At 49.5% G+C, this 26083-nt stretch overlaps 3 protein-coding genes across 3 annotated transcripts; 2 read left to right on the forward strand and 1 right to left on the reverse strand.

Moving 5' to 3' along the window:
• Nucleotides 1-1822: 1822 nt before the first annotated feature.
• On the reverse strand, nt 1823-9319 carry PRP8 (pre-mRNA-splicing factor 8). The gene is made up of 2 exons (XM_024469323.1): nt 4477-9319; nt 1823-4418 (listed from the first exon to the last, which is right to left on the reverse strand). The coding sequence occupies exons 1-2, from the start codon at nt 8852-8854 to the stop codon at nt 1930-1932; spliced, it is 6867 nt and encodes a 2288-aa protein (XP_024323027.1). The 5' UTR covers nt 8855-9319; the 3' UTR covers nt 1823-1929.
• A 182-nt stretch (nt 9320-9501) lies between these two features.
• RPL34 (60S ribosomal protein L34) lies at nt 9502-10647 on the forward strand. The gene is made up of 4 exons (XM_024469324.1): nt 9502-9606; nt 9668-9681; nt 9789-9912; nt 10251-10647. Exons 1-4 carry the CDS (start codon nt 9583-9585, stop codon nt 10428-10430), a joined length of 342 nt encoding a protein of 113 aa, XP_024323026.1. The 5' UTR covers nt 9502-9582; the 3' UTR covers nt 10431-10647.
• Nucleotides 10648-10746: 99 nt separating this feature from the next.
• VC83_05710 (uncharacterized protein) lies at nt 10747-13104 on the forward strand. Its single transcript, XM_024469325.1, has 2 exons — nt 10747-12076; nt 12124-13104. Exons 1-2 carry the CDS (start codon nt 10879-10881, stop codon nt 12675-12677), a joined length of 1752 nt encoding a protein of 583 aa, XP_024322881.1. The 5' UTR covers nt 10747-10878; the 3' UTR covers nt 12678-13104.
• Nucleotides 13105-26083: the final 12979 nt, after the last annotated feature.

The raw sequence follows: 26083 nt of genomic DNA on the forward strand, positions 1-26083 counted from the left end.
AGAGCGGAGGAAGATCGAGGATATGGCAACTTATTATATGGGGTGGCCCTTGATCCAATATTCCACATGCCAAGCACCAGACTGAGAGGTCTTTCCCCGTTGAGCACAACGATCTATGCGCCCGGCGGATAACCTAATTACTGGTATTAAAGCGAGCCCTCGAACTCGCTGGGGAGCTGGGATGAGACAGAGCCTGATGGTGGGTTGCGGCGTGTGTGGCTATCTTTGGAGTACCAGTCATGGATGTGGTGGTTCTTGGGCATTGCCGTATGCATAATCCGTGGATCCCCTCCTCTAGAGTCCTGGCCCAAAGTGGACTCTCTGACTATGCTGGTACCCATTGCAATGTCAGGGCTTCCAGGCATCCGCTCGCCGCATTATTGTAGGGCAGGCAGGGGGGGGGGAGGGGCGATGATCAGGTTGGCTTTTCCCGATATGGGGGGTCAAATTGCCAACTGTGTGAAAGAATAGGAAGGGGTTCGCATCGAGCATGAAGTCCGGAAACAAAAGGGAAGCTGATGCGACGCGGCGGGGCGACGGCATCGAAGAATCTGAGGGAAACGTGTGTGGCGTGGGAGTATGAAACCAGTGCCACACTGTGACTCGGATGAGCAGAAAGGGGACAGAAGACATGAGAATGCAAATACTACCACGGCCTCCAGGCGGCTATTGGATAGAAGACCATTCCTTCTTCCGTCACTTCTTGCTTATTCCTCCGCAGACACACTCCCACTCTGGTCCCGTGTAAGGAAGGTACTATTGAATCCCAAGCCCGGCATACTTTTCGCCCTGATTCAAGGAGCACCGTTGAACACATCCCTGTCCCCCTAAAGTATAATTAGTTAGCAACAACTCTGTAAGGTAGTGGTGCTAGTGAACGCCAACGCAGCCCACACTGAAATGGGCACTGTACTGAAATCCAGGTACAGTACAAATTCCCATAGATGACATGGATGACAGGCAAGGTCTTCTCCTTTTCCACAGGGACGCGGCGAATATCATGGAGATGACGTGATGAAACGGTCCAATGGATACTTAGGGCGGAGAATTCGTCCCATGGGGCCTAGGGTTAGCCGTGGAGATTGTCAAGGCTTTTTTTGCTGGTGGCCACGTTGGATTTCCCTATGAAGACGAGAATAATAGCCACGAGATAGAGTATCTTACTTTGGTAGGCGTAGTGAGGCACGAGGGACCCAGCATCAATCCCACTCAATCCCACTCAATCCCGCCTCACTAACGCTACCGAGCCGTGGTGAGACATTACCACAAGGTCCCATGAATTATCTGGGGACGATGATGGTGATCGCTACCTACCTGCGCAACATTAGGGCGAAGTACCGAGTTAACCCTGGCAACACTGGCAACATACGGCGTAGAGCCCAGTCAGTAGTTTCTCCGTAGTTCAAGTAGTCCCTCGCATGCTCCTAGTACATGTAGTATTGTGGTTCTGCACCGCGTATACAAGACGCCCTGCCCGTAAGATAAAACTATTGTCGAATGAGCGTCTTTGCGTCCGAAGCGACTACGTTGCTGTGGTTCGTGTGGGCAATCGATATCCTTGGCCTTAACCCCTGTCTAGCTATTTCTGTTCGCGCCCAGAAATTTCACTAACTTATGCACTCGCTGGTAAATATCGTCGCGTTCCCAAAACTGTGCCCCTCCAACACGGCGTCAAGCCACGGCCTGCTCAATAATGACTTATCAATCAGCTTCATAATCGATAGTGCGCTAGAGTGTGTATAGTTTTGGGAATCTAAACCGAATTCAATCAATACATATGCTAAAGTACAGTACACAATATTACACTACAGCCCTGTCCAGGCGCCCGCAAACGCCCGCAAACGCCCGCAAACGCCCCCAAGCCACAATCCATGCCTTGAGGCGTAGAACGATCCAAATTGCTTCTAGAAGCTCGCAATCTTACAACCATTAAGCAAAATTATCCGACCGGTCCACCCAGATATCTTCCAGTTCGGCAAAATTCTGGAAGTGTAGGGATCGATGTTGGTCGCTATAAAAGGGTAGGGGTGTATCAATTTTCACGTGAACTGGCTTCTTCTCGATTCCACCAAATGCGCTTCCCATGAAGCTGTAATTCCAGGTGTTATTCTCTGGTACGAGGAAATATCCTCGGATCTTGTCGGATAATAGCAGTTGGCATTTCTCCCCCATGCTCGTACTGAATCCCTGAGGTTGTTCGCTACCGAGGTCCTTGTTCTCAGCCCCCCATTTGTATCCTTGCGGAGTGAGTGCCCATGACGCGAGAGAAACACTTCCTGGTGTAAACGAAACCGTCATAGTGATGGTTTTCTTGTCCCATGAGTTGTGGGAATTCATGAGGCGCGCGTGCTGTGTAACATCGGCCGCGGTCATGTATGGGGGTTCATTCCCAGAAATAGTGTGGATAATACCGAGCGGCTCCAGCTTCTCCAGGTACTCATGCTGAGGTAACTGATGTGGCAGTTGGACATCGCGAGTATTACCAATCTGTGGAACAATGACGATACAGCGAATCTCCTTAACTTGGTCATTATCAGGCGGAGATGAGCCATACAGGTATCCAGCAACTTGAACGCGCAGATCCGCAATGGTGATGAAGCGCTTTAGTACGTTTTTCGGCATGATATAGGTGAAATGATCATCCTCCTTGATGTCATCCGAAGAGATGTAAATATTGTTCGCACGGGTTCGTAGATTAGACGTGGCAATAGCCCTCGTACGCCACTCAGTCTTCGATGCGAAGGTTTGCTGCTCGAACTGGGATGTGGTTGTGACAATGATATCCTCTCCGTGGACATTTTGAGTCTTGGTGGTAACGGCAGTAAGCTGTTGCTGCTCCTGTTGCTGCTTCTCGATTTCCGCTGCTTGTTGACGTTGCATGGAAGGAGCACTAATCTCCATACCCAAGATAATATCACGGACTTCGCTGCTGGTCAAACTGGAGGTGTTGACGTTGTTCTTCTTGCCGTAATCGTTCAAAATGAGATCTCTGAGTTGCGTCTCAACCTTGATCCAATCCTCATCTGACAAGCTTGGCCAGATATGATGTTCTTGGGTGATGACAGTCTTGTCTGGTCTCAGAAGAAGCTTTGTCTTGTCTGCATTGACGTGGAGAGCGCGCAGGATTAAAACAAGACGAGAGAACGCCGTGTAAGACGATATCGTCTTCAGCCAGTCATCGTACAGGTTGAAAAGTACCATCTGAGGCTCCGTAGCTCGAAGAATCATGTCGTTGAGCTTTTCTAACTTGATCGCAGATTGGAACGGCAGCTGCAACTCGGAGGCACGAATGGAGATATTCGGGAAGTCGAGTAAATGGACCTCTAGAGGATCCAATAGACCCTTTCTGGTGACAATAAGCTGCTTCGGCTGTTCTTCAACTGGGAGCGAGCGGATGAGAGCAGCCACTTCTTCGGCAGTTTTCCACTTCGCTAGCTGACCTAAACGTTTCTGTCCTGCCCAAACACTGGTATGGATGATCTTCAAGAAGAGCTGGCCTGTCCGAGGATTGAAGATGAAGATAGCGCCGTTGATAGGTTTCGTCGTCAAGTTACCCTCGAAAGTCTTGTGAATAGTGACACGGTAAACGTTAGTGTCGTCAATGAAAAGCTGGATTTGGTTGCTAAACAGCTCAGAGTAATTCTGAGAGTTCAGGAACTCTTGGTTGCTCTCCGAAGCGTAGAGCTGAAGACCCTTGCGGATACGTTCCCGGAGAACATACAGGGCCGGGTTAGCCTTCATGATCTTGGCCATAGCTTGCTGAACAAGCGTTTTCAAACCTGGGAAGTATTGCCCATAAGCCGAGTAGAGATTGTATGCCAAGTCAATACCAATCATGAGACCCGTCGCCGAAGGGTAAATACTCATGCTATCAGTCGTATAGTCTAGGTACTTCGCACGGGTGTATCGCTCAATGTCATGAGAATCGTAGTCACCATAACGTAGCTGTACATCGACCCAGAATTTGTTGGTTGTCGTCGGCTCAATAACATCCTTGGTATCAAATAGAATCGATGGTCTGGTTACGTTCCACTTGTGACTCGCGAACAGGAGGATGTCAGCGCAAGAGCTGTTCATTTTGTAAGACTTTCTCGGATGGATCGTCTCCTTCTGAACCGTCTCGATTCCTAAAGACTCCAGCTCTTGATCAAATACTTGACAAAGATCCATGACGACGTTCTCGTGGATCTTTTGCCACAAATGAGCTCTGAAGATTTGGATAAGAGAGATCTTCAAGGTGGGAATCTTTCCGTGCAAGAAAATACCAGTAAGATCCAGCTGTACTTGGAAACCGACGTAGACGTTGGCGCGGTTGATTGTTGGCGACCACCACAACGTAAATCGACGGTTGGGAATTTGGTTCAAACCAGACCGTTGAGCATTGGTCAGCTTCTTGAATTTCATAGACTCTTCGAAACCTGCGGTCTGTTAGCAAAAGCACAGAAGTAATATATCGAGGGATGAGATGGTACGTACCTGAGGCCTTCTCCCAGAAGAGACCCTCCCAAGAAGGAAACGCTGTAGCCTTGAAGAGAGTATGTTCCAAAATGGTTTCCACACCACCAAGCGCCTGGATAACATCTGTTCTGTATGCATTCAGGTTCCACAGCTTACCATCGTGTCTCTGGCTGGTCCACCAGAATGGATTACTCTTCATAAGCTGATATGTTTTGAATTCTGTGCGAGCACGGAAACCTTTGTCAAAGCTTAAGGTACTCCTATCCTTCTGGAACAGAGTATTAATACGGGGTAATCCTCGATCCCAGCTGTCCTCGAGATCTTCTAGTGTTAAGCGTCGGTTTTGCTGATTAGCTTCGAGGCGCTTCTGGGAGTATTCGGTCCACACTCGCTGAGAATCTATGAACTCTGCCTCCCAAGGGATAATATATCGGAAAATATTTGGAATCAAAGTATCCTCATCGTGGGTCATACCAGCACGGTAATGGGTTACACCAGTGTCCGTCTGCTTCGACCAGCGCTTATCACTGGTTGGGATCAGGATATGCGAGCCGGATATCATCCCCAAACCACCTAACTCCTTTGGCGTGTAGAATACAGCAGGCGGGAACCTAGAAGGCATCTTAGAATTCAATCCGATCTTGACTCTTGTCTGAATCTTAGTTTCGCATTTGACAATAGTGTCGAGAAGATTGACCGTAGAGACGGCAGCTTCTCGATAGTATGTAAAGAGCGCAATGAGACTGGTGTTCCATTTGTTGGCAATTTTCGTGAACGTCGTCGAACCAGAAGACATCAAAATCTGCCGAATGCGATTATTGAACTTGGCAATATCTTCCTCGGTGACCTGTAAGAAAGCATGTGCAGTCCTCTCTTTGCTTGTATTGTCGACCAGCGACCACACACTGTCCTTGACTGGGAACTCATCGTTCATGTTTCTGGACTTCGGTAGGATTCGGACCTCAAATCCACACATGGAGAATAGCAAGTTCGGGTTATCCCTGCTGTAAACACTTGCGAAAGTGTCGTCCCACTCGATAGTGGTAACTGAGCGCGGTAATCTATTTTTCAAGTCCCAGAACACTGCCCGGCCTAGGTTCACATCGTGCCTCATTAAACGCATGCGAGAATCCCTTGGCCAGCATTTTTTATTGCGATAGCCAATAACATTCTCAAAGTTGGGATCAGGCTGCTCCGTTAAGAAGCGCTGAATAAGGTCTCTCGACTCGTCCGCTGAGAATCGGAAAAACACCCAAATTCGGTCGATATATCTCGTATAAAGTCTGATAGGATGCCTGGTCTCGGTCTCTCGGTCTCTGAATTGCAAGAAATCGTTGGGGCTTTGGGGGGGACCAGCAATCTCGCTGGCACGCTGCAGACCCAGCAGGAGCAGATCCAATACAAGGCCATAATATTGGAAAACAAATGCTGAAAATTGCAGGCCGCGGACCATGCCATAACTGTTAACATGGTTCATGTCCTTGTAAGTCAGTTGGACGTTGTTCTTCGACGTGATGTAATCTGCTAGATTGTGGTCCATAATGAGGCGAAGAAGTCGGTTGAGAAGCGTCAAGTCAATTTTCTCATACACTTTAGACAACTGAGTTTCCATCATTACATCGCATTCTCCATTCTCGGTCTCCCAGACTTTATCAAGGTTGTTGATACCTTGCGCCCATTTGTAGGTCAAAAGGGGTGGGACTTCGGAGTCAGAAGGCTTGATCCAAGCCGGGAACAAATGACGCTGGTCAGCTTGATACCACAGATATTGGTCAAGGTATGCATCGCTGATTTTCTCGACCGGCTCAATATCGTAGACTGGATTGATAGTGCTGTAATTGTCGTTCATATCAATTCCAACTTCCTTAAATGCTCTTTGAGTGAGTAAGAAACGTTTAATTCTCTCAAGTGTGGTTCCAGGGCTGTCATATGCTTGCTCGATTAAGGCAAGCTCTTCGCGCTGGCTCTGGTTCAGCCGGCCCTTGACGGAATAAGCTTCCCGTAGGCGTTCGAGGGCAAGGATGAGGATTTTGGTATCATGCTTGTATGAGACACTGGGGAATGGGATAGGTGAGAACTTTCGGGACTCCAGCCAGTGCACAGTTGTCGTGTAAATGGCGACAGCTTCCTCTGAGGAAACATAAGGCCCATCCTTCATATAGTTGTGTTGCCTCTCTTGTTCTGCCTTAAGCCAAAGGCGAGTCAATCTACCCAAGTTCTTCTTCGCGACTGTTTTGTCAACCGTTGCGCCTCTGCGAATACGTTCGCGATTGTAATGTGCCACAGAAATCCACCAATCTGCTTTGCTTTTAACATAGCGCAGAATAATGTTCTCAATTGGTGCAGGTAGGCCTGGCACCTTCCAGGGAATGTTACTCTTCCAACATCTCCAAGCCTCGGACAAATGCTGCAAAACCGTGTTAACCTTGTTTTGCTTAATTCCCTCGGGCATCATGTCCATTAGATCCGCCATAACTGATGCACGAAGTTCGAGATCAAAGTGAGACTCTACACGTTGCTTTGTGACGGTCTTGGCAACTCCCTTGCTGTGCCTCCCTTCGAATTGACGAGAAAGCAAATTCCCAAGCCACCTTTCTAGGAGTGGGATAATTCCACGCATGAAAAAGAGCCATACTCTCCAAGCAGGCGCCCAGAAACCACAGCCAGGGCCTTTGCCAACTGGGCCAGAGTTAAATCGGTAGTAAATGAGATGTTTTAAATCCTTGCAAGAACGGATTTGATGCATAAGCTTGTACTTATATCGGTACATGCCGGTCAACTGGCCCACGTGGTTGAAAGCATACAGAATTCCATCCGCAAGTTGGAAGGCGTCTATGTTTCCCAGTCGATATTGGACTTGGGCATCAACAATAAGCTTGGTGAGTCTCAAAATTTCTCTCATCAAGTGGAAAGCATTTCCGAAGCGCGACTTCTTTCGCTCCTTGGTGGTCAGCGTCTTGACGGGCTTCAAATTAAAATTGTAATCGAGATGAAGGTACGTGAGGTTCTTTCTGTGTATCAGGAGATTCAGCATGTTGAAGCCTTGGCGACAAACTTGAAGGCCTGCTTCGACCCAGTCGATCGTGGTCTGTTGAAAGAATTTGGTCTGCTTCAGCGATTTCATAAGATTTTGCTTGTTTTGGGCTTTGGGCTTCTTCTTGTGTAGTTCGTTCAAGACGTAGGTCTTCAGTAGCTTCTGGTATGACACGCGGACCTTAACCGGCTGGCCTTGGGGGCAATGCTCAAGATACCACTGTTTGACAAGGGGCACATCTTGTGCCCGAACCATTCGGCCTGACCTTCTATCAAAGGGATAGGGGGCCCACCAGAGCGCAATCGCCGATGCTGTCTCACTAGTATACAGCTCCTCATCCGCAAAAAACGGCTCAGCTTCTTGCGAAAGTACGAATACGTCCTCCTCCGGCTCCTCATTATTGCCATATCCAAATAGCTCGTCTTCGTGGCTAACGGTGATGTTCTTTGGCGCTACTGATCTAGACGAGATTGGATTGATGACGGGGTCGAAATAAAATGCTGGCAAACTCGGATCTTCCGCCCGCACATATACAATTTGTGGGTAAGAGTAGTTGCTTATATGAACGCTTCGTGGTAATGAATTGTACAGGAAGGGAAACTCGACGCGGTATTCCGTGCGGATAGGTGCTCGGAATATGATTCGGTCAATGGCATTAAACTCGCCGAAATCTTCGTCATTTGGATCGACATCCTTGTACAGAGGTTCAAATCTTGGGCCACCCGGAATGGCGACATTGAGAGCCTTTGCGGTGAGGAAAGACTTGAGTTCGAACATGTTGAAGTAGTTCTTATCAACCAAATCACTCAAGAGTTGGTGGCTCAGTCGGTACAATGTTGCCATCTGGGGTAACGTCAAATTCCACTCCTTGTAGCTTGGGCCGTTGACATGAGGTGTGTCAAGTAACGGACGATTCTCGTAAAACCATTCGTAAACAGCCGCATCTTCGTTTTCGTCCAACTCCATCTGGATAGGCTCCAACGGCTCAACGTCCTCGATATTCTCAGACCAGGAGAGAGGCGGCTCCTCATCATCGAAGGGCGGAAATCGCATTCTCTTAAAGTGGCGTCGATCGCTCTTCTCCCTTCTCATGCAAACCCACATCGAGGCCCACTGTGCATGAAATACGGGTTCGATAACTCGTGGTATCTCGTTCACAAGAGTCAAACAGCCGTTGACGTGGTATAGAACCTTGACTTCTCGTGCGGACTCCCAAGGCATCGGCATGTTCTCCAACAACTTCATAACTGCATGCGGCATATATTTCAATGCTCCCAGGTAACTACGCTTGTCGCTGCTGAATTTCTTTTGCGAAACATCTCCAATGTCCTTGACGATCTTTCGTAAGTGTTCAGGTGGCATATCGGCCTTTTGTGTCTCTACGAAGCCACCTTTGCGCTTCTCCCCAAATCGATTCTTTTGTGACCGTACCCAATCTTTCTTCTTTTGAGCAAATTTGGCGACATGGGGATCTTGAGGTGGTCGGTATCCTGGGGGGGGGGGTGCGCCAGGTGGTGCGCCCAAAGGCTGAGCTGGCTGGGCAGAGGAGCTCCATCCGGGCGGTGGGGGGGGGGGAAGGACGACATCGTGAAATCGGATCTATAATAACTGTATGTGGTGGAGTCGTTGAAGTTGTGGATGCCGTGGATCAGTCGAATACTTCCAGGTTGCAGTATTCATGCGTTTCCTGCACCCCTCGAGACGCGCCGAACGCGACGGCAAATGAAAGAAAAGCGCGATCACAGAATGCGCAAAGGAAAACAATTATGCGACAGATTTCGAGTATCTTTTGGTTCTCGCTCCGATGCAAATTGGAGGAGTTGAACAGGAGCTGTCGATAGCTTTGCCTCGTCGACTCTTGTCAGGTCAACATCATTATTTTTCCGAGCCAGGTATAATTGACGCTAGTATAATTTAGGAACGACATCATGTGACCATGCGCGGGCTCCATTCATCGCACTAATAAAATTAAGCGAACTCTTAGCCCGCACAACCCCAAATTTACCAGAGTGAGAGAAATCTTGCGATCTCTAATCGTCGACAAAACCATACCCACGACTTCCCGACAATCGAGACATCACGAAGTCACAATGCCGTCCAACAGATTGACATACGTACGTTGCCCGTCATTTCGCCATATTTCGAGTTCAAAATACTAACAATTGCTTGCTACAGAGACGGAGGAACCCGTAAGCCCACCCGAATCCATATCATCGTCGCGCTGTCGCCATACGATACGACAACGATCGGCGCGAAGAATGCGGCATATGGGCATTTGCTGATACTTCAATAACAGGTACAACACGACCTCCAACAAGGTCCGCGTTATCAGGACTCCAGGTGGCAAGCTCCGTTACCTCCACCTCAAGAAGAAGGGCACCGCACCCAAGTGCGGTGACTGCGGCATCAAGCTCCCAGGTGTAAGTAAACCATCTCAATATTTGTCTTCCAGGAACCGGTTCAGAGTCGGAATGGGTGGATAGGAAAACTTGGAGGGGCTTTGAGAGGGAAGGGTGGTGGGGTGCAAAATACTCCGAATCAGAAAACAACTCGACGGACAGACACTCGTGTCATCGCAGCGCACAATCAGACAGACTACCACAACGTTGGAAATGCGCAATAGGCCTGTTGAAGGGTGGAATATGAACAGGAAGGGAATTAGCTACACCAGTTTCGACTTGCATTGTGGCATAACATTCGGACCTGGAAAACAAATACAAGGCTTGCACTGAACAATAACTGACATTTTGTCTCACAGGTCCCAGCTCTCCGCCCTCGCGAGTATGCTCAAATCTCCCGCCCAAAGAAGACCGTCCAGCGTGCATATGGTGGATCGCGCTGCGCCAACTGCGTCCGTGACCGCATCGTCCGTGCTTTCCTGATCGAGGAGCAGAAGATTGTCAAGAAGGTCCTTAAGGAGTCCCAGAAGGCTCGTTAAGTGTGTGGATTGGGCTGTCTTTGTTATGGGGTGCAATATCTGGGCAGGGCGGCATGAATCAGCATGGGGTTGCTGTATTTAGCACAAAGCTTTCTTCGTTCCTAATTCAGAACAATTCACGACCATGACACTTACGCCAAAGATTATGTTCCATTTGTGAATTAGACCTTGTCATGTGCGGAGCCTCTGGGCTGTATTCCTTGGGGTATCTTGGCGCGTGATGTGTAGTAGTAACGTAACTTACAGAGCCAGTCAGACATGTAAGATTAGAGCGTGGCGCCCAATTGTAAATTACCAGTCACATTAGATCCCGTAAGTGATACCAATAAGATGGACCTGGACTGTAAAATCACGACCATCTTCCCCATTCGACTATTACAAGCTCCGTCGAGCAAATTGTTCGGCTACGACCGCACTATTTCATTCATTTCTGTGTTCTCCGGGCGCAATGTCGTCCCCGAGTAAACCATTACTTGCACCAGATCGACCACCCTCGGAGCATTCGTTTGAGATGTCGGCATCCGAAGAGGATACACTGCTGACCGGCACTCGTGCTCGAGAAGCTCAACCTCAACGCCGTCCTATTTTCTGGAGAGAAGTTGGCTTATTCATATGGGCAGTTACAGCTACAGCTGCCGTCATAATCCTTGGAGTCCTTACCCAGCACCGACGAGAGACAACTCCTGGCGATGTCGGGAACAAACCGAGTGGGAAGCGCAACCTCGTCTTCATGGTTTCCGACGGCATGGGACCTGCAAGTCTTTCCCTGACACGAAGCTTTAGGCAATACGAAGGAAAACTGGCTATCGATGATATATTACAACTGGACCAGCATCTCATAGGGCAGTCACGCACCAGGTCCAGCAGCAGCTTGGTTACAGACTCGGCAGCCGGCGCGACAGCATTCTCCTGCGGACTCAAGAACTACAATGGAGCCATTTCAGTTTTACCAGACCACACGGCGTGTGGAACCGTGTTAGAAGCAGCAAAGAAGGCGGGATACCTGACGGGACTGGTGGTTACGACGGACCTCACGGATGCGACACCTGCTTGCTTCGCTTCCCATGTGAACTTGCGTTCGGAGGGGGACAGCATCGCCGCACAAGAAGTTGGAGAACACCCGCTTGGCAGAGTTGTGGACTTGATGCTCGGCGGTGGCCGCTGCCACTTCCTGCCCAACACGACAGACGGGAGCTGCAGAAAAGACACCAGAGACATCACCAAGCTAGCTCAAGAGAAATACGGATGGAACTACATCAATGATAGGGCAGGATTTGATAAGCTGAAGTTTGGAAAGGACGTGAAGCTGCCGCTGCTAGGGTTGTTCGCTGGGTCTGACATTCCATATGAGATCGATCGTCGAAATCAGAATGATGTTTACCCGTCATTGGATGAAATGGCTAGAACCGCTCTCACTGCCCTGGAGGCAGCCACCAAGGACAGCGACAAGGGATTCTTTCTCTTGATCGAAGGAAGCCGGATTGATCATGCTGGTCACGGTAATGACCCAGCAGCGCAGGTCCACGAGGTTCTTGCCTATGACAAGGCCTTCGGTAGCGTCCTGAAATTCCTCGCCAAGAGCAAGGATGAAGGAGTTGTTGTCGGCACTAGCGATCACGAAACCGGCGGCTTGTCCATCGCCAGGCGTAAGTCAACTCTGCAATGTCCATCAAGCATACCTAACGCCTCACAGAAAATAACCCAACCTATCCACAATACCTCTGGTACCCAGAGGTGCTCTCCAAGGCCACCCACTCTGCTGAGTATCTCGGTTTTGAACTCTTCGATCGCGCTGAGGCAGCTCAATCTACATCGGAGGATATCGAGAAATATGTTCGCAACACCCTTGTGAAAGACGGACTTGGTATTACCGATGCTGAAGACGATGAAATCCGCGCCATTCTGGATAAACCACTGGTGGCCTCTCCTCTATTTGCCAATATGATCAGCAAGAGGGCGCAGATTGGCTGGAGCACCCACGGCCACTCGGGTGTGGATGTGAATATTTATGGGTCGAAGGGCTCTGAGAAGCTAATCGGCAACCATGAAAACACAGGTGTCGGGAAGTTCCTGAGGGAGTATTTGGACGTCGATGTTGAGGCTATTACAAAGGAGCTGAACAAGAAGTCCAGCGCGTTCGAGGTGGCGAGCTTAGGAGAGGGGTGGACTGGGCCTATTCCCACCGAGGAAGAGGTGTTAAAGGCAGCTGATCATTACGATGCTTCTCTAAACCACCGCAGACATTGAGGCTTAGTCCACAATACGAGGCGAGTCCATTATTGTCATTTCAACGCTCTTGTTTGGCCGTGTGCTTGTCATGGATATCTACGGAGTTTCGTCGTTCCAGAGTTCAATGGTCGTTTATGTAACAACATACCCATGGATTTTATCTCTCTGTATTCTGCTCACTGACCTGTACCTTCCTTACGCAGCGCAATCTAAATTCAGCTGTTGATAATGTTGGAACTACGTTCCTAGAAGTACGCTACACAGTGTAGTCTGTATACGGCGGTATATATATGGCTTCGCACCCGTAGTTTACTTAATTAAGTCGTTAAACTCCAAATTTGTGCTCAACAATTTGGACTCTGATCTAGCCTACACACTGCCTTTCCTTTGCTTGCTAAGGGGATTAGAGATCATGGTTTATTTGGCCGTGGCGGCATTAGGTAACCCCTAATGCATCTTCTCAAAACTGCGAGCGGAGCGGCTTTGTCAAAACGTCCGCAAGCATTTCCTACGTCGGTATGTACGATACCGTCGCTTTTCTTGCAGCAATGAGCTGTCGAATGTAATGGTACCGCACTTCTATGTGCTTGGTACGACGGTGAGCAATCGGATCACGGTGATCCCAATAGTGCATGTTGTATTACAATTATAACGCTAATAAAGCTTGGCAATATAATATATTGCAGTCATATAACGTACATGTATAGCGAAAGCGCCAAACAAGCGAAAGCGCCAAAATGATGCGGTGACCAAACCCCCCAACTAAATGTTAAATTCCTCAACAACAAAACATGCCCCATAAAAACGATGAAAGCCAATTAGTGCTAGCTATCCAGGCTATGCAAAGCGACCCAAAGTTACGCCTTCGAGTTGCTGCTAGGATCTATTCTGTGGACCACCGCAAGCTAGGTCGTCGTCTAGAAGGTGTACCTTCACGACGCGATATCCAAGCCAACTCACGGAAATTAACTAACCTAGAGGGGTCCGTCCTTGTTCAGTATATACTCGACCTAGCTGCCAAAGGGTTTCCTCCTCGGCTGTCTGTTGTTGAAGATATGGCAAGTCGACTACTTGCAACACGCGACGCGTCACGCGTTGGGTCGCGTTGGGCTTCAAACTTTGTTAAGCGGCGTGTAGAGCTCTGGACACGCTTTCAGCGCAAATACGACTACCAGAGGGCTAAGTGCGAAGATCCAGAAGTTATTAATGGCTGGTTTGAGCTTGTGCGTAACACAATTGCGAAATATGGTATCGATGAAGCAGATATCTACAACTTTGATGAGACTGGGTTTATGATGGGCGTTATCTCAACTGCTATGGTTGTAACAAGCTCAGACGGGCGGGCAAAAGCAAAGAAGGTACAGCCTGGTAATCGGGAATGGGTTACAGTAATCCAAGGCGTTAGTTCTCAAGGTTGGGCAGTACCACCATTTATCATTGTTGCAGGCAAAAACCACCTTACATCTTGGTATGAGAATAGTGGATTTTCAAGCGATTGGGTGATTTCTGTTACTGAAAATGGCTGGACTACAAACGAGAGAGGCATGGATTGGATTCAGCACTTTGAGAAGCATACAAAGGCCCGGAGTGTTGGTGGTTATCGCTTGTTAGTCCTTGATGGTCATGAGAGCCACCACTCAGATGAGTTTGAGGAGTACTGCAAGGAACACAACATTATTACGCTTTGTATGCCTGCTCACTCTTCTCATCTACTCCAGCCACTTGATGTTGGCTGTTTCGGCCCGTTAAAGCAGGCCTATGGTCGGCAAATTGAAGATATGATGCAGGCTCATATTTCTCATATTACAAAGGATGACTTCTTTCCTGCCTTCCACGCTGCATTTAACACTACAATGACGGAAAGTAACATTCGAGGCGGGTTCCCAGGGGCAGGGCTTCTTCCATTTGACCCTGAGAGAGTGATATCTACACTTGATCTTAAGTTAAGGACACCAACGCCTCCAAGCTCCCGCCCAGGTACTGCTCAACCTTGGGTTTCTCAGACACCAAACAACCCAATTGAAGCTATGTCACAGTCTACATTTATTAAAACTCGGATTTCACGCCATCAAAATAGCTCTCCAACCTCAATCTATGCAGCTGTTGACCAGTTTACAAAGGGTGCATCGCAAATAATGCATCAATTAGCACTGCTAAAGGCAGAGAACCAAAACCTACGACAGGCAAATGAAGTACTAAGCAAGCGCCGGAGAGCTAGGAAAACACGACTACAGCAAGGAGGATCACTTAGTCAACAAGGGGCGCAAGAGCTACAGGATGAGAGGGATGTTGTGCAGCAGGTAGAGCAGGAAATAAGGGCAAGCCGTGGTCGGAAGCCAAGGGAAGAAACCCGTGCCCGTCGCTGTGGCAAGTGTGGTGAGACTGGGCACAATGCGCGCACGTGTCAGATTGTAATAGACACCTCTGAGGAAGAGGACTCCGAGTAGTTTCAATTGATTTCTAATGTTGTGGTAGATTTATCGCAATGTTTGTCGTGAGGGTAGATAATTTTGGCGCTTTCGCTTGTTTGGCGCTTTCGCTATACATGTACGTTATTGAAGAAAAACAATATAAATCATGTGATTATTTCCATATATAATATCGCATGTTATTGTACTATATTAAAATGACAGTACAACTCGTCGCTCCATGGAATGTTCGTAATATGAAGCCACGACTTCAAACACTCTAAATACTCAATAGTATCAACTCCTAATCGATTCCTTCGATCTGTGATTGTAATCTTTGCCCCTGAGAATAGACGTTTAGGCTCAGCACTCATTGCAGGTATTGATGACATGTTGAGTGCCATCTTTTGAAGATTTGGATATGCTGTCCGCAAAGCTCCTTCCATCTACCAATACCAATCCTAAGCGTTAAACTCTAGGGTAATTGCTACTTAGCAATACTTCATATACTCATCTTGAATTGGAGGTTGGTGGGGTTTTTGCGTGACCCACTCCCTAAAAATATTCTTCTTACTTTGTGGTTGGATAGCTGATATAATTAATGGCTCGATTGTTGGCTTATAATGCTCATCCCATAGCAATTGAACGGCTGCTTTTGCCTTTAATACCCAATCTGTAGGCTAGTTATCTTCACAATACTTCCATTTTTGGCTTGCAATAAAGACTCTAGCTGCAATATATGCAGAAGCCCTATAGATGTTAGTACTATAGTACTATATTAAAATGGAAGGCACTATTATTTACCGCTTAGTAAGTGCATAATACTTATTCATAACCTCCTATGTAGAGTTAAAACATAGGCTAAGCATTAAATCATCCTTGAACATCTATTTCGCCTTTTCTAATTGCTTAAGAAGGAACTCCATAGATAACAATACCTGTTCTAATGTTGCTTCCTAGCCTTCTGTGAACAATGTCGCTTCATAAAAGAATAAAGGAAGCTGTGGATATGCTGTAGTACTATCTAGTCACTCTCAAGCAATTCATCTTAAGAAAGCTCAAAATACTCTTTATGACAGTACATATCAATAGTGCTCTTGATCTTATTGTCAAGAGCACAATGAAGCATTGAATACCATGAGTTCCACCAAGTCTTGTTATCCTGAACAAGCCTTCTGCCATCACTATACTTCTTAAAAGTAGCTTGCCGTTAAGGTGACTGTTGTATAAATACTACAATATTATATAGCTTCCCTAATGGGCCGTGGTTCCTCTATGCTTTTATTTCTTTTTATGATACTTCTTGCAAGTTGTTGTCACTAGTAAGAGCATCATTATGTGGAAATAAGAATGCTTGTGCTAATGCCATTATATTGTAGTCAGTAGTGTTTAGCATTGTATTCGATGTCTTGAACAAAGAGTACTATATAATAAATGTTAGTATATAATGTACATGTATAACGAACCGGCCAAACAAGTGAACCGGCCAAAATATCGCGACCACAATACAGGAATTGCGATAAATCCACCATGACACTAGAAATCAATTGAAACTACTTGGAGTCCTCTTCCTCAGATGTGTCTATTACAATCTGACAAGTGCGCGCATTATGTCCAGTCCCACCACACTTTCCACAGCGACGTGCATGGGTTTCTTCCCTTGGCTTCCGACCACTACTCGCCCTTATTTCTTGCTCCACTTGCTGTACAACATCCCTCTCGTCCTGTAGCTCCTGTGCTACCTGTTCACTAAGTGATCCTCCTTGCTGTAATAATGTTTTTTTAGTTCTCCGGCGCTTGCTTAGCACTTCATTTGCCTGTCGCAGGTTTTGGTTCTCTGCCTTCAACAATGCTAATTGATGCATTATTTGCGATGTACCCTTTGTAAACTGGTCAACAGCTGTATAGATTGAGGTTGGAGAGCTATTTTGATGATGCGCAATTCGGTTTTTAATGAAGGTAGACTGTGATGAGGCTTCAATTGGGTTGTTTGGTGTTTGGGAAACCCAAGGTTGAGCAGTACCCGGGTGGGAGCTTGGAGGCGTTGGTGTCTTTAACTTAAGATTGTAAGGATGCCTCCTTACTCGGGGTAGTTACGGCCGTCACGTGGCGTCATCGAGACTCGGGGCCGTTACGGGTCAGTCGCGACTGACAGCCTTAGGCACATAACGTAAGGAAGCCTTAGGCAAACAGGGAGCTAGCTGAGTCGGAGCGGTTTCGGGTATTTTAAGGGAACAGTCATACAGGGTTACACCTTCATCTTTTTTGTATCCTTCGTAGTAGACCTATAGGATTGCACCGACTCATATCCGACTCGCACTCCCATATGCCACTTCTCGTGATACGGTGCCCTGCGTCCTTACATTATACAAAAAAGATCACGCCTGCCGGGGACGGCCGTACTCAAAGAATATCCCACACTGGAACGACTCAGGAGAACTACCGTTACACCACCGACCGCGACTCGGAAACTGCGACGGAGCTGAGACCTGACGACTTCAAATAGCCGTGACCCCAGAGAACTCACGGACGACCAGTGGATCAGGGTTTGATCCTGCAGAGCAAGCTGGTAAAGTCGTCGACGCGTTGGCGCCGAATAGGATACGAGATCCTTAAGAACCCCCTCAAGCACAGAGGTAATTGTGAACAAGAGTGTTGATAGCTACGAGCTACCGGAAGTCAAACTCTTTCGTATCGACACCGATACACCCCCGAACCAACATGAGGAAAATGACCTCAAACATTCCCCAAGACAATGATTGTCAACCGTCACGAATGTCAACGAGACAAACCACTGCTGCAGCTGGGACTGCTGCACCCACCGAAGACATACCGGATCGAATGGCAAACCTCGAGATCCAGATGCAGGAGATCAAGGAAATGATAGCCAACCTAGCGGCAACCCAGACCAGGATCCCGTCCACGCCACCGGTGGACACCGTCGAAGTTGAGAAGCGACGAACTTCCCCTATGCGAAACACCCCCGAGACAGTTCAGTTGCCGCCTCTTCGAAACACTCGTTCTCCATCGATTCCGAGGATGTATTCCGAAGACCCTCCGAATCGCTACAAGAAATCCACCATCTCTGAGAAGATTACGCCGCTCAGCGATGGGATAGAACATACCTTTATGCAATGGAGCGCGTCCATTCGGGACCGCCTCGTAGTCAATGAGGATCACTACCCTACCGACGTCTCGAGAAGAGCGTTGATATGGGGAACTACGACTGGCCTGGCAAAGAAATACCTCGAACCCCAATACCTATCCGCGACACACGGGTTTCGGAGTGCCGACGAGATGATGGACCTGTTGGGTTCATATTACCTCACTGGCAACGAAACGGAACAGGCCCGGAACCTCTTCGACGACCTCCAAATGGGAGAGAAAGGACATACAAACGAGACTTTCTCAGAGTTCAAAGCTCGCTTCCAAAGTGCAGCTATTACAGGACAGGTCACCGAGTCAGAATGGTTTCGGTACATGTGGAACAAGTTGACCCCTCAATTCCGTAGCCGCGTGGCGGTTATCAAAAGTCAATGGAAGGGAGACTACCACACCATGGTCCGAGAACTCACCGCCTTCGATCAGGAGCGGCGCCGGAACAACGAGTTGAGCTTCCCGTCCAAGAGCGGCGAGTCGAGCTCCCGAGGACCCGCCCGCCTGAGCTCATCCAGGTTCACGCCCGTGGACCCCGGAAAGGCCCAGCCACCGAGGCAGACAAGAAGCCCTCTGGTTTTCTTCCAGAGGACTCCTTTCACAGCCACCGCCCCCAAGCCGGACATTACAGGCCGCGTGCGGACCGCCGTGCCGGCTACGTCCGGAAACTGTTTCAAGTGCGGCAAGCCGGGCCATTTCCAAGACAAATGCCCGCTCAACCCCACCGTCAAGGAGATTGACCGCGAAGCCCCTGAGGACGAAGATAATTGGGAGGAAGCAGTCGCCCACCAGTCGGATGCGTCCCTGGAGGAAAACGACGAGGCCTAGGGAAAGGCTCCTTCCTAGGTCTACGCAAATGTGATCTGCAAGGACTGGATTTACGAGAGCTCTTGGGAGGCTCCCAATTTCTCGTTGATACAACCCTGAGTATGAACGGACTCGGGGTGCAAACGAAGTCACTCGCAGACACAGGAGCAAATGGCTACCTCGTCATTAATAAGCCTTTCGCGCAACGGTTGTCGAAAGCGCTTCAGAGCCCTATACGGAAACTGCCCTACTCTGTACCCATACGTGGATTTCAGCGAAATATCCAAAGCTACGTATCGGAGTATATTCGGTTACACTTGACAGTCGAAGGACGCCGAATATATAACTGCCCCTTTGTGCTCCTAAATCTCGGAGCGCAAGATGTGATAATTGGGAAGAAGCTTTTTAGCCGCTTCCGAATCCTACTCGACTCTGCAAAGAGCCGGCTAGTATGGCCAAAGGAGTACCCGCCTACTCCTAGCTGGAGCAAAGAGATCACCTTGCCCTACCACTCGCGTGAACTGTCTATACGTCACCCCGCCCATCAATCGGATGCGAACCGGCGGGACGATGCCATCGACCATGACGACAGACGACGTGAGGGCGGACGCTCGATACCAATGAAAGTGATAACGGCCCATCGTGACGCTATTATGATCACCCCACCGAGCTCGGTGCGAGACACTGGAACGACCCACCCGCACCCCAAAACCCCAAGGACACGAGCCTCGCCCGTGGAAACCTATAAAGACAGACCCTTAGGGCAAGTGGAGGCGAAACCTCCAAGAAACGGACCATCCGCATATGAGAGAAAGAATCATGGGAGGAGCGGAGTCTTCTCTCTTTCCCGACGCCAGACCCTGGTACGCAGCTTCACGCCGGTCCAAATTTGCGAGATTGGCGCAAACGCTTTCCACTATGAGATGATGCGAAGCGACTCCGAGTTCTTTACGACAAGCATCTACGAGATCGACCAGATCATCCGAGAGAGGGAAGCGGCCGAGGACGAGGAAACGCTCCGCCTCATTCGGGACAAGCTTCCGCATATGCACCGCAACTATTCCGATGTCTTCTCGAAGTCGGAATCTGATCAGCTTCCCCCGCATCGCATATACGATCACAAGATACAACTAGAAGCCCCTTTACCAAATGCCTTTTCGCCACTATACCGACAAAGCACCGAAGAGCTTAAGGCGACTAAGCAATACCTATTAGAGAACCTCGAGAAGGGCTTTATAGTCAATAGCAATAGCCCGTTTGCCTCCCCTATACTGTTCGTGAAGAAGGCAGATGGCAAACTGAGATTTTGTATCGACTACCGGAAGTTGAACGGACTTACCCGTAACGACCCCTACCGTATCCCGCGTATCGACGAACTACTAGGACGGGTGTCGAAAGCAAAAATCTTCACGAAGCTAGACATTAGGCAAGCCTTCCATCGTATACGAATGGACCCCGACTCCGAGGAGTACACGACCTTCCGGACTCGGTATGGATCCTACAAATGCAAAGTGCTGCCGTTTGGCCTAATGAACGGCCCCGCAACCTATCAGAGGTATATGAACGACGTTCTTATGCAATACTTGGACGACTTCTGTACTGCCTACCTAGACGACATCCTAATCTACTCCGAGGACCCCGCGGAACACATGGACCACGTACATAAGGTCCTCCAACGGCTTCGAGAAGCAGGACTACAAGCCGACATTAAGAAATGCGAGTTCAACGTAACCCGGACAAAGTATTTAGGCTATATCCTGACTACTACCGGTGTCGAAGCGGATCCCGAGAAGATCGAACCCCTCCGGAATTGGATCCGGCCAACAACTGTCACAGGCGTGAAGTCTTACCTTGGATTCTGCGGCTTCTACCGCCAATTTATCAGAAATTTCGGGAAAATAGCCAAGCCTCTCACCACTATCACCAGCCCCTCAGAACCGTTCCTGTGGACTGACGAATGTGAGAACGCTTTTGAAGAAATGCGCCGACAGCTTTTAGCCGTGCAGGCGCTCCACCACTTCAACCCCGAATTGCCTACGAAGCTGGAAACAGACTCTTCTGATGGAGTCGTAGCCGGTGTCCTTTCTCAGGAACACCCCGACAAGCGATGGTATCCTGTAAGCTTCTACAGTCACATCCTATCTGGGCATGAGATCAATTGGGAGATCCACGACAAGGAACTGTTCGCCATCGTCAAAGCGTTCGCAAAATGGAGGCCAGAATTAGCATCGGTACGCCACCGAATCGACGTCTATACAGATCACCGATCGCTGGAATACTTCATGTCAACGAAGGTTCTCACGGCGAAGCAGGTTCGGTGGATGAGCTACTCTCCGACTTCAATTTTTCTATTGCGTATACTGCTGGCAAGAACAATCAGAAGGCAGATATACTGAGCCGAAGAGAGCAAGACCTGATTACGCAACAGAAGGTCAAACTCGACAGCCGTGCGAGGGTGCTGTTAGGCCCAGCCCGACTACACTCCCGAATCAGTGCCGAATTAGCACAAACGTACGTGGCCTCGATCAATGCGATGGACGCCCCGAACACCCAGGTCCCCTTTGACCTGATAGAAGCGCTCTGCGCGGATAATAGGAGGTCGTTCACCGACACTCGCGCGAAAGACCCCCTACCTAACGGGTTTACAATGAAGGACCAACTCTTGCTATACAAAGGTCGACTGTGCGTAAACCGGCACACCGAGTTATGTACGAAACTCATACGGGAAGCACACGATCAAGTATCAGTAGCCCACCCTAGTGGCAGGAAAACTTATCAGTTACTCGCCCCGAAGTATCATTGGGTCGGAATGGAAGCGGATTGCCTCCCATATGTGCGCAACTGCGTGACGTGCCGACTTTCTCACACTAGCGTGACGAAGCAGCAAGGCTTCTTACACCCCCTACCGGTACCCGAATACCCCATGCAACACCTAACGATGGACTTTAAGGAATTCCCAAAGGATAAACACGGATTCGACAGCATCCTTGTGTTCATGGACCGACTCGGTAAGGGTTCGGTGTCCATACCGTGTCATAAGACCACCGATGCCCGCCAAATGGCGCAGCTATTCATCGAATGGATATATCGATTCGGACACACCCCGGAGTCGATCATTAGTGATCGCGGACCCCAATTCATATCAGCTTTCTGGCGAGAGTTCTGCCGAATCATAGGGGTCAAGATTAAGCTGTCGACAGCCTATCACAAGCAGACCGACGGGCAGACGGAAATCATGAATCGGTATATCGATCAGAGACTGAGGCCCTTCGTATCACATTACCAGGATAACTGGAGCGAGCTCATTCCCATCATGGATCGGGTGCAAATGACCCTTCCCCATGCCTCGATCGGAATGACCCCCTACCGACTCAAGTACGGAACTGATCCGCGCACCAGTTGGGACTGGGAAACCCCGAAAGCCACGACCCCTAGGGAAGTCATGAACCAGAAGGAAGCCAAAGCAGTAGCAAACCGCATGCACTCCGCATGGATTTACGCAAAGGAGAACATGGCCAAAGCACAAGAGGATATGTCTAAATACGCGAATCGACGCCGACGAGCCATTGACTGGGACGTAGGAGACAAGGTTTACCTATCGACCAAGAATCTGAAAAATCACCGCCCTAGCCGTAAGCTGGGGCAACAATGGGTCGGACCCTATACGGTACTGGAACAAATCGGACACGCCTTCCGACTAGACCTACCGAAGGGTTCCCAAATACACGATGTCTTCTCTCCAGACGTACTCATCAAGGCTCCGAATAACCCGCTGCCCGGTCAAGCAGCGCCTGAGCCAAGCAGCAAAGTCGTAGACGGCCTAGAGGAGTGGGAGGTCGAAAAGATCCTCGCCGTAAGGATCCGGCGAAAACAACTTCAATACCAGGTATCCTGGGTCGGATACGATCCGGACCCGGAATGGTACCCCGCCTCAAACTTTAAGAACTCCCCCTACAAAATCTGGGAGTTCCACGCGGAGTACCCAAACCTGCCAGGACCGCCGCAGGACCTACCCGGCTGGATCACAGAATGGGAGACAGGCAAACCAAGCTACGATCACGAGAGGCACGGCAAAGCAGAGGAAAACAGCGTCGTTGCTACCTACGACACTAAACTAAACACCCTCTAAGCCAGGGCACCCTCAGAGCCGTAGCCCTTGCGGAAGCCACCCTTCCCAAACGTCTCACCGGCGTCGCAACAAGCGGCTACCACCATGAGAGACGAAGGGTCGAAGTGACCCCACGCGAAAGACCACGCCCGAGTTCCCTCCGACACAGGGCCTATCACCCAAGGTCGACGGTCACCCCCTCCTCCGCCACCTCCTCCGCCCCCCTCTTCCTCTTCTTCCCCCCACCACTGCCCACCTTCGCCGCCGCGGCGAGGACGTCGGGGATCCTCTCCACCAACTCCCCCACTGCATCCACCGCAGAAGCCACCCCATCAAGGGCAGCGATCTCCTTCTCCTGGTTCACCAGGATCAGGGCCGATTTCTGGCCCACGACGGCCACGGCCTGGCGGACCCGCTACGGTCGTCAGCGCGAGAACCAAAAACACACAACGGAAACGGAAAACTTACCTCCAGGCCGTCCTCGACGGCGGCGCGGAGGGCGCAACTCTCCATATAGGCCGAAAGCTCGGCCGGGGAGCGGAACTTCGGCATATTGGCGGTGGCCAATGTGACCACACGCCCAATCTCCGCCGCAGCGGCCTTGATGGCGGCGGGGACGGGAGGGGTTGCTGCCTCGGCAGCCAGGAGCTTCTGGTACTCCGGGCCAGCAAACCAGGAGATCTATCTCCAGAGGTCAGCGACGGGCAGACAGACAAACCACAAAACCGAAAACCAAACGAGAACCCACCGGAACACACGTTGCGTGTTGGGCCACGCAGCGCTCACACTTGGAGCTTTCCAAGCTCCACACACACGAGACGGCGGGATCTCCGTCCTTCTTGCGCCCTTTGGCACGCACGCAGCGCATACACTGCTGGCGGAAAGCCACAGTGAGGGCGCCGGGAGGAGGGGGAACCGGCATCTTCAAATTGGAAATCTGCGATTTCCCGTCAGCCCAACCCAAGTTATCACCACCGCGCCAGCGCGGTTCCGTCACCTACCAAATCGTTCGTTGTGTTTTTGTATCTAAAAACAACCTGTTAGCATCCAGCTGTACCATCGGAAGGGCCACTTACCTGTCTCGGGAGGGGGTCAGCGTCGTTGTTGTGAAGAAAACAACAAGTTGTGGGCGAAGCTCGAATTCATATTCTGGCTTATAACAAAGCCGTCCGAATCGGGTTAGCGCGAAATTTCCCCCTTACATCGAAATTCTATGTCGACACATACCGCGCGGACCCTATTCGATACCAATACGGACCCTCGCAACACTAATCGCCGCGTACACAACAAGGACGCGACTTTGCGCAAACGGATTCAGACCACTTCTAGTGCCTATACGGCCGCCTACCATCAGCCTTCTGGACAAACAAAGGGCATTCTAGTCTTGGCGCCCGCACCTCACCCACCAACCCAAACAAGGGCTCGTCGCGGCAGCTACTCGGCTTGCGTGCTTTGAGGACAAAGCACCTTCTCAAGGCGGGGGATAGTGTAAGGATGCCTCCTTACTCGGGGTAGTTACGGCCGTCACGTGGCGTCATCGAGACTCGGGGCCGTTACGGGTCAGTCGCGACTGACAGCCTTAGGCACATAACGTAAGGAAGCCTTAGGCAAACAGGGAGCTAGCTGAGTCGGAGCGGTTTCGGGTATTTTAAGGGAACAGTCATACAGGGTTACACCTTCATCTTTTTTGTATCCTTCGTAGTAGACCTATAGGATTGCACCGACTCATATCCGACTCGCACTCCCATATGCCACTTCTCGTGATACGGTGCCCTGCGTCCTTACAAAGATCAAGTGTAGAGATCACACTCTCAGGGTCGAATGGGAGAAGTCCAGCACCCCGGAAGCCTCCTTGAATGTTGCTTTCTGTCATTGCAATGTTAAATGCAGCATAGAAGGCAGGAAAGAAGTCATCCTTAGTAATATGAGAAATATGAGCCCGCATCATATCTTCAATTTGCCGACCATAAGCCCTTTTTAATGGGCTAAAACAGCCAACATCAAGTGGCTGGAGTAGATGAGAGGAATGAGCGGGCATACAGAGAGTTATAATGTTGTGTTCTTTGCAGTACTCCTCAAACTTGTCCGAGTGGTGGCTCTCATGACCATCAAGGACTAACAAGCGATAACCACCAACACTCCGCAGCTTTGTGTGCTTCTCAAAATGCTGAATCCAATCCATGCCTCTCTCGTTTGTAGTCCAGCCATTTTCAGTAACAGCAATTACCCAATCGCTTGGAAATCCACTATTCTCAGACCAAGATGCAAGGTGGTTTTTGCCAGCAACAATGACGAATGGCGGCACTGCCCAACCCTGAGAACTAACGCCTTGGATTACTGTAACCCATTCCCGATTGCCAGGCTGTACCTTCTTTGCTTTTGCCTGCCCGTCTGAGCTTGTTACAACAGTAGCAGTTGAGATAACACCCATCATAAACCCAGTCTCATCAAAGTTGTAGATATCTGCTTCATGGATACCATATTTCGCAATTGTGTTACGCACAAGCTCAAACCAGCCACGTATAAGTTCTGGATCTTCACACTTAGCCCTCTGGTAGTCGTATTTGCGCTGGAAGCGTGTCCAGAGCTCTACACGCCGCTTAACAAAGTTTGAAGCCCAACGCGACCCAACGCGTGGCGCGTCGCGTGTTTCAAGTAGTCGATTTGCCATATCTGCAACAATAGACAACTGAGGAGGAAACCCTTTGGTAGCTAGGTCGAGTATATATTGAACAAGGACTGATTCCTCTAAGTTAGTTAATTTCCGTAAGTTGGCTTGAATATCGCGTCGTAAAGGTATGCCTAATAAACGACGGCCTAGCTTGCGGTGGTCAACAGAATAGATCTTAGCAGCAACTCGAGGATGTAACTTTGGGTCGCTTTGTATAGCTTGGATAGCTAGCATTAACTGGCTTTCATCATTTTTCTGGGGCATGTTTTGTTGT

The sequence above is a fragment of the Pseudogymnoascus destructans genome, assembly GCF_001641265.1.
Source record: "Pseudogymnoascus destructans isolate 20631-21 unplaced genomic scaffold scaffold_14, whole genome shotgun sequence".
NCBI classification, from domain to species: Eukaryota; Fungi; Ascomycota; class Leotiomycetes; order Thelebolales; family Thelebolaceae; genus Pseudogymnoascus; species Pseudogymnoascus destructans.

What these genes read in the sequence shown, in the direction of transcription:
- RPL34 (XM_024469324.1), top strand. Translation starts at nt 9,583, where the DNA reads ATGCCGTCCAACAGATTGACATAC. An exon ending in GCGGCATCAAGCTCCCAGGT is followed by an intron (nt 9,913 to 10,250) that starts GTAAGTAAACCA and finishes TTTGTCTCACAG; the next exon opens with GTCCCAGCTCTCCGCCCTCG.
- PRP8 (XM_024469323.1), bottom strand. Translation starts at nt 8,854, where the DNA reads ATGCCACCTGAACACTTACGAAAGATCGTCAAGGACATTGGAGATGTT. An exon ending in CTTCTGGGAGAAGGCCTCAG is followed by an intron (nt 4,419 to 4,476) that starts GTACGTACCATC and finishes AACAGACCGCAG; the next exon opens with GTTTCGAAGAGTCTATGAAA.
- VC83_05710 (XM_024469325.1), top strand. Translation starts at nt 10,879, where the DNA reads ATGTCGTCCCCGAGTAAACCATTACTTGCACCAGATCGACCACCCTCG. An exon ending in CGGCTTGTCCATCGCCAGGC is followed by an intron (nt 12,077 to 12,123) that starts GTAAGTCAACTC and finishes AACGCCTCACAG; the next exon opens with AAAATAACCCAACCTATCCA.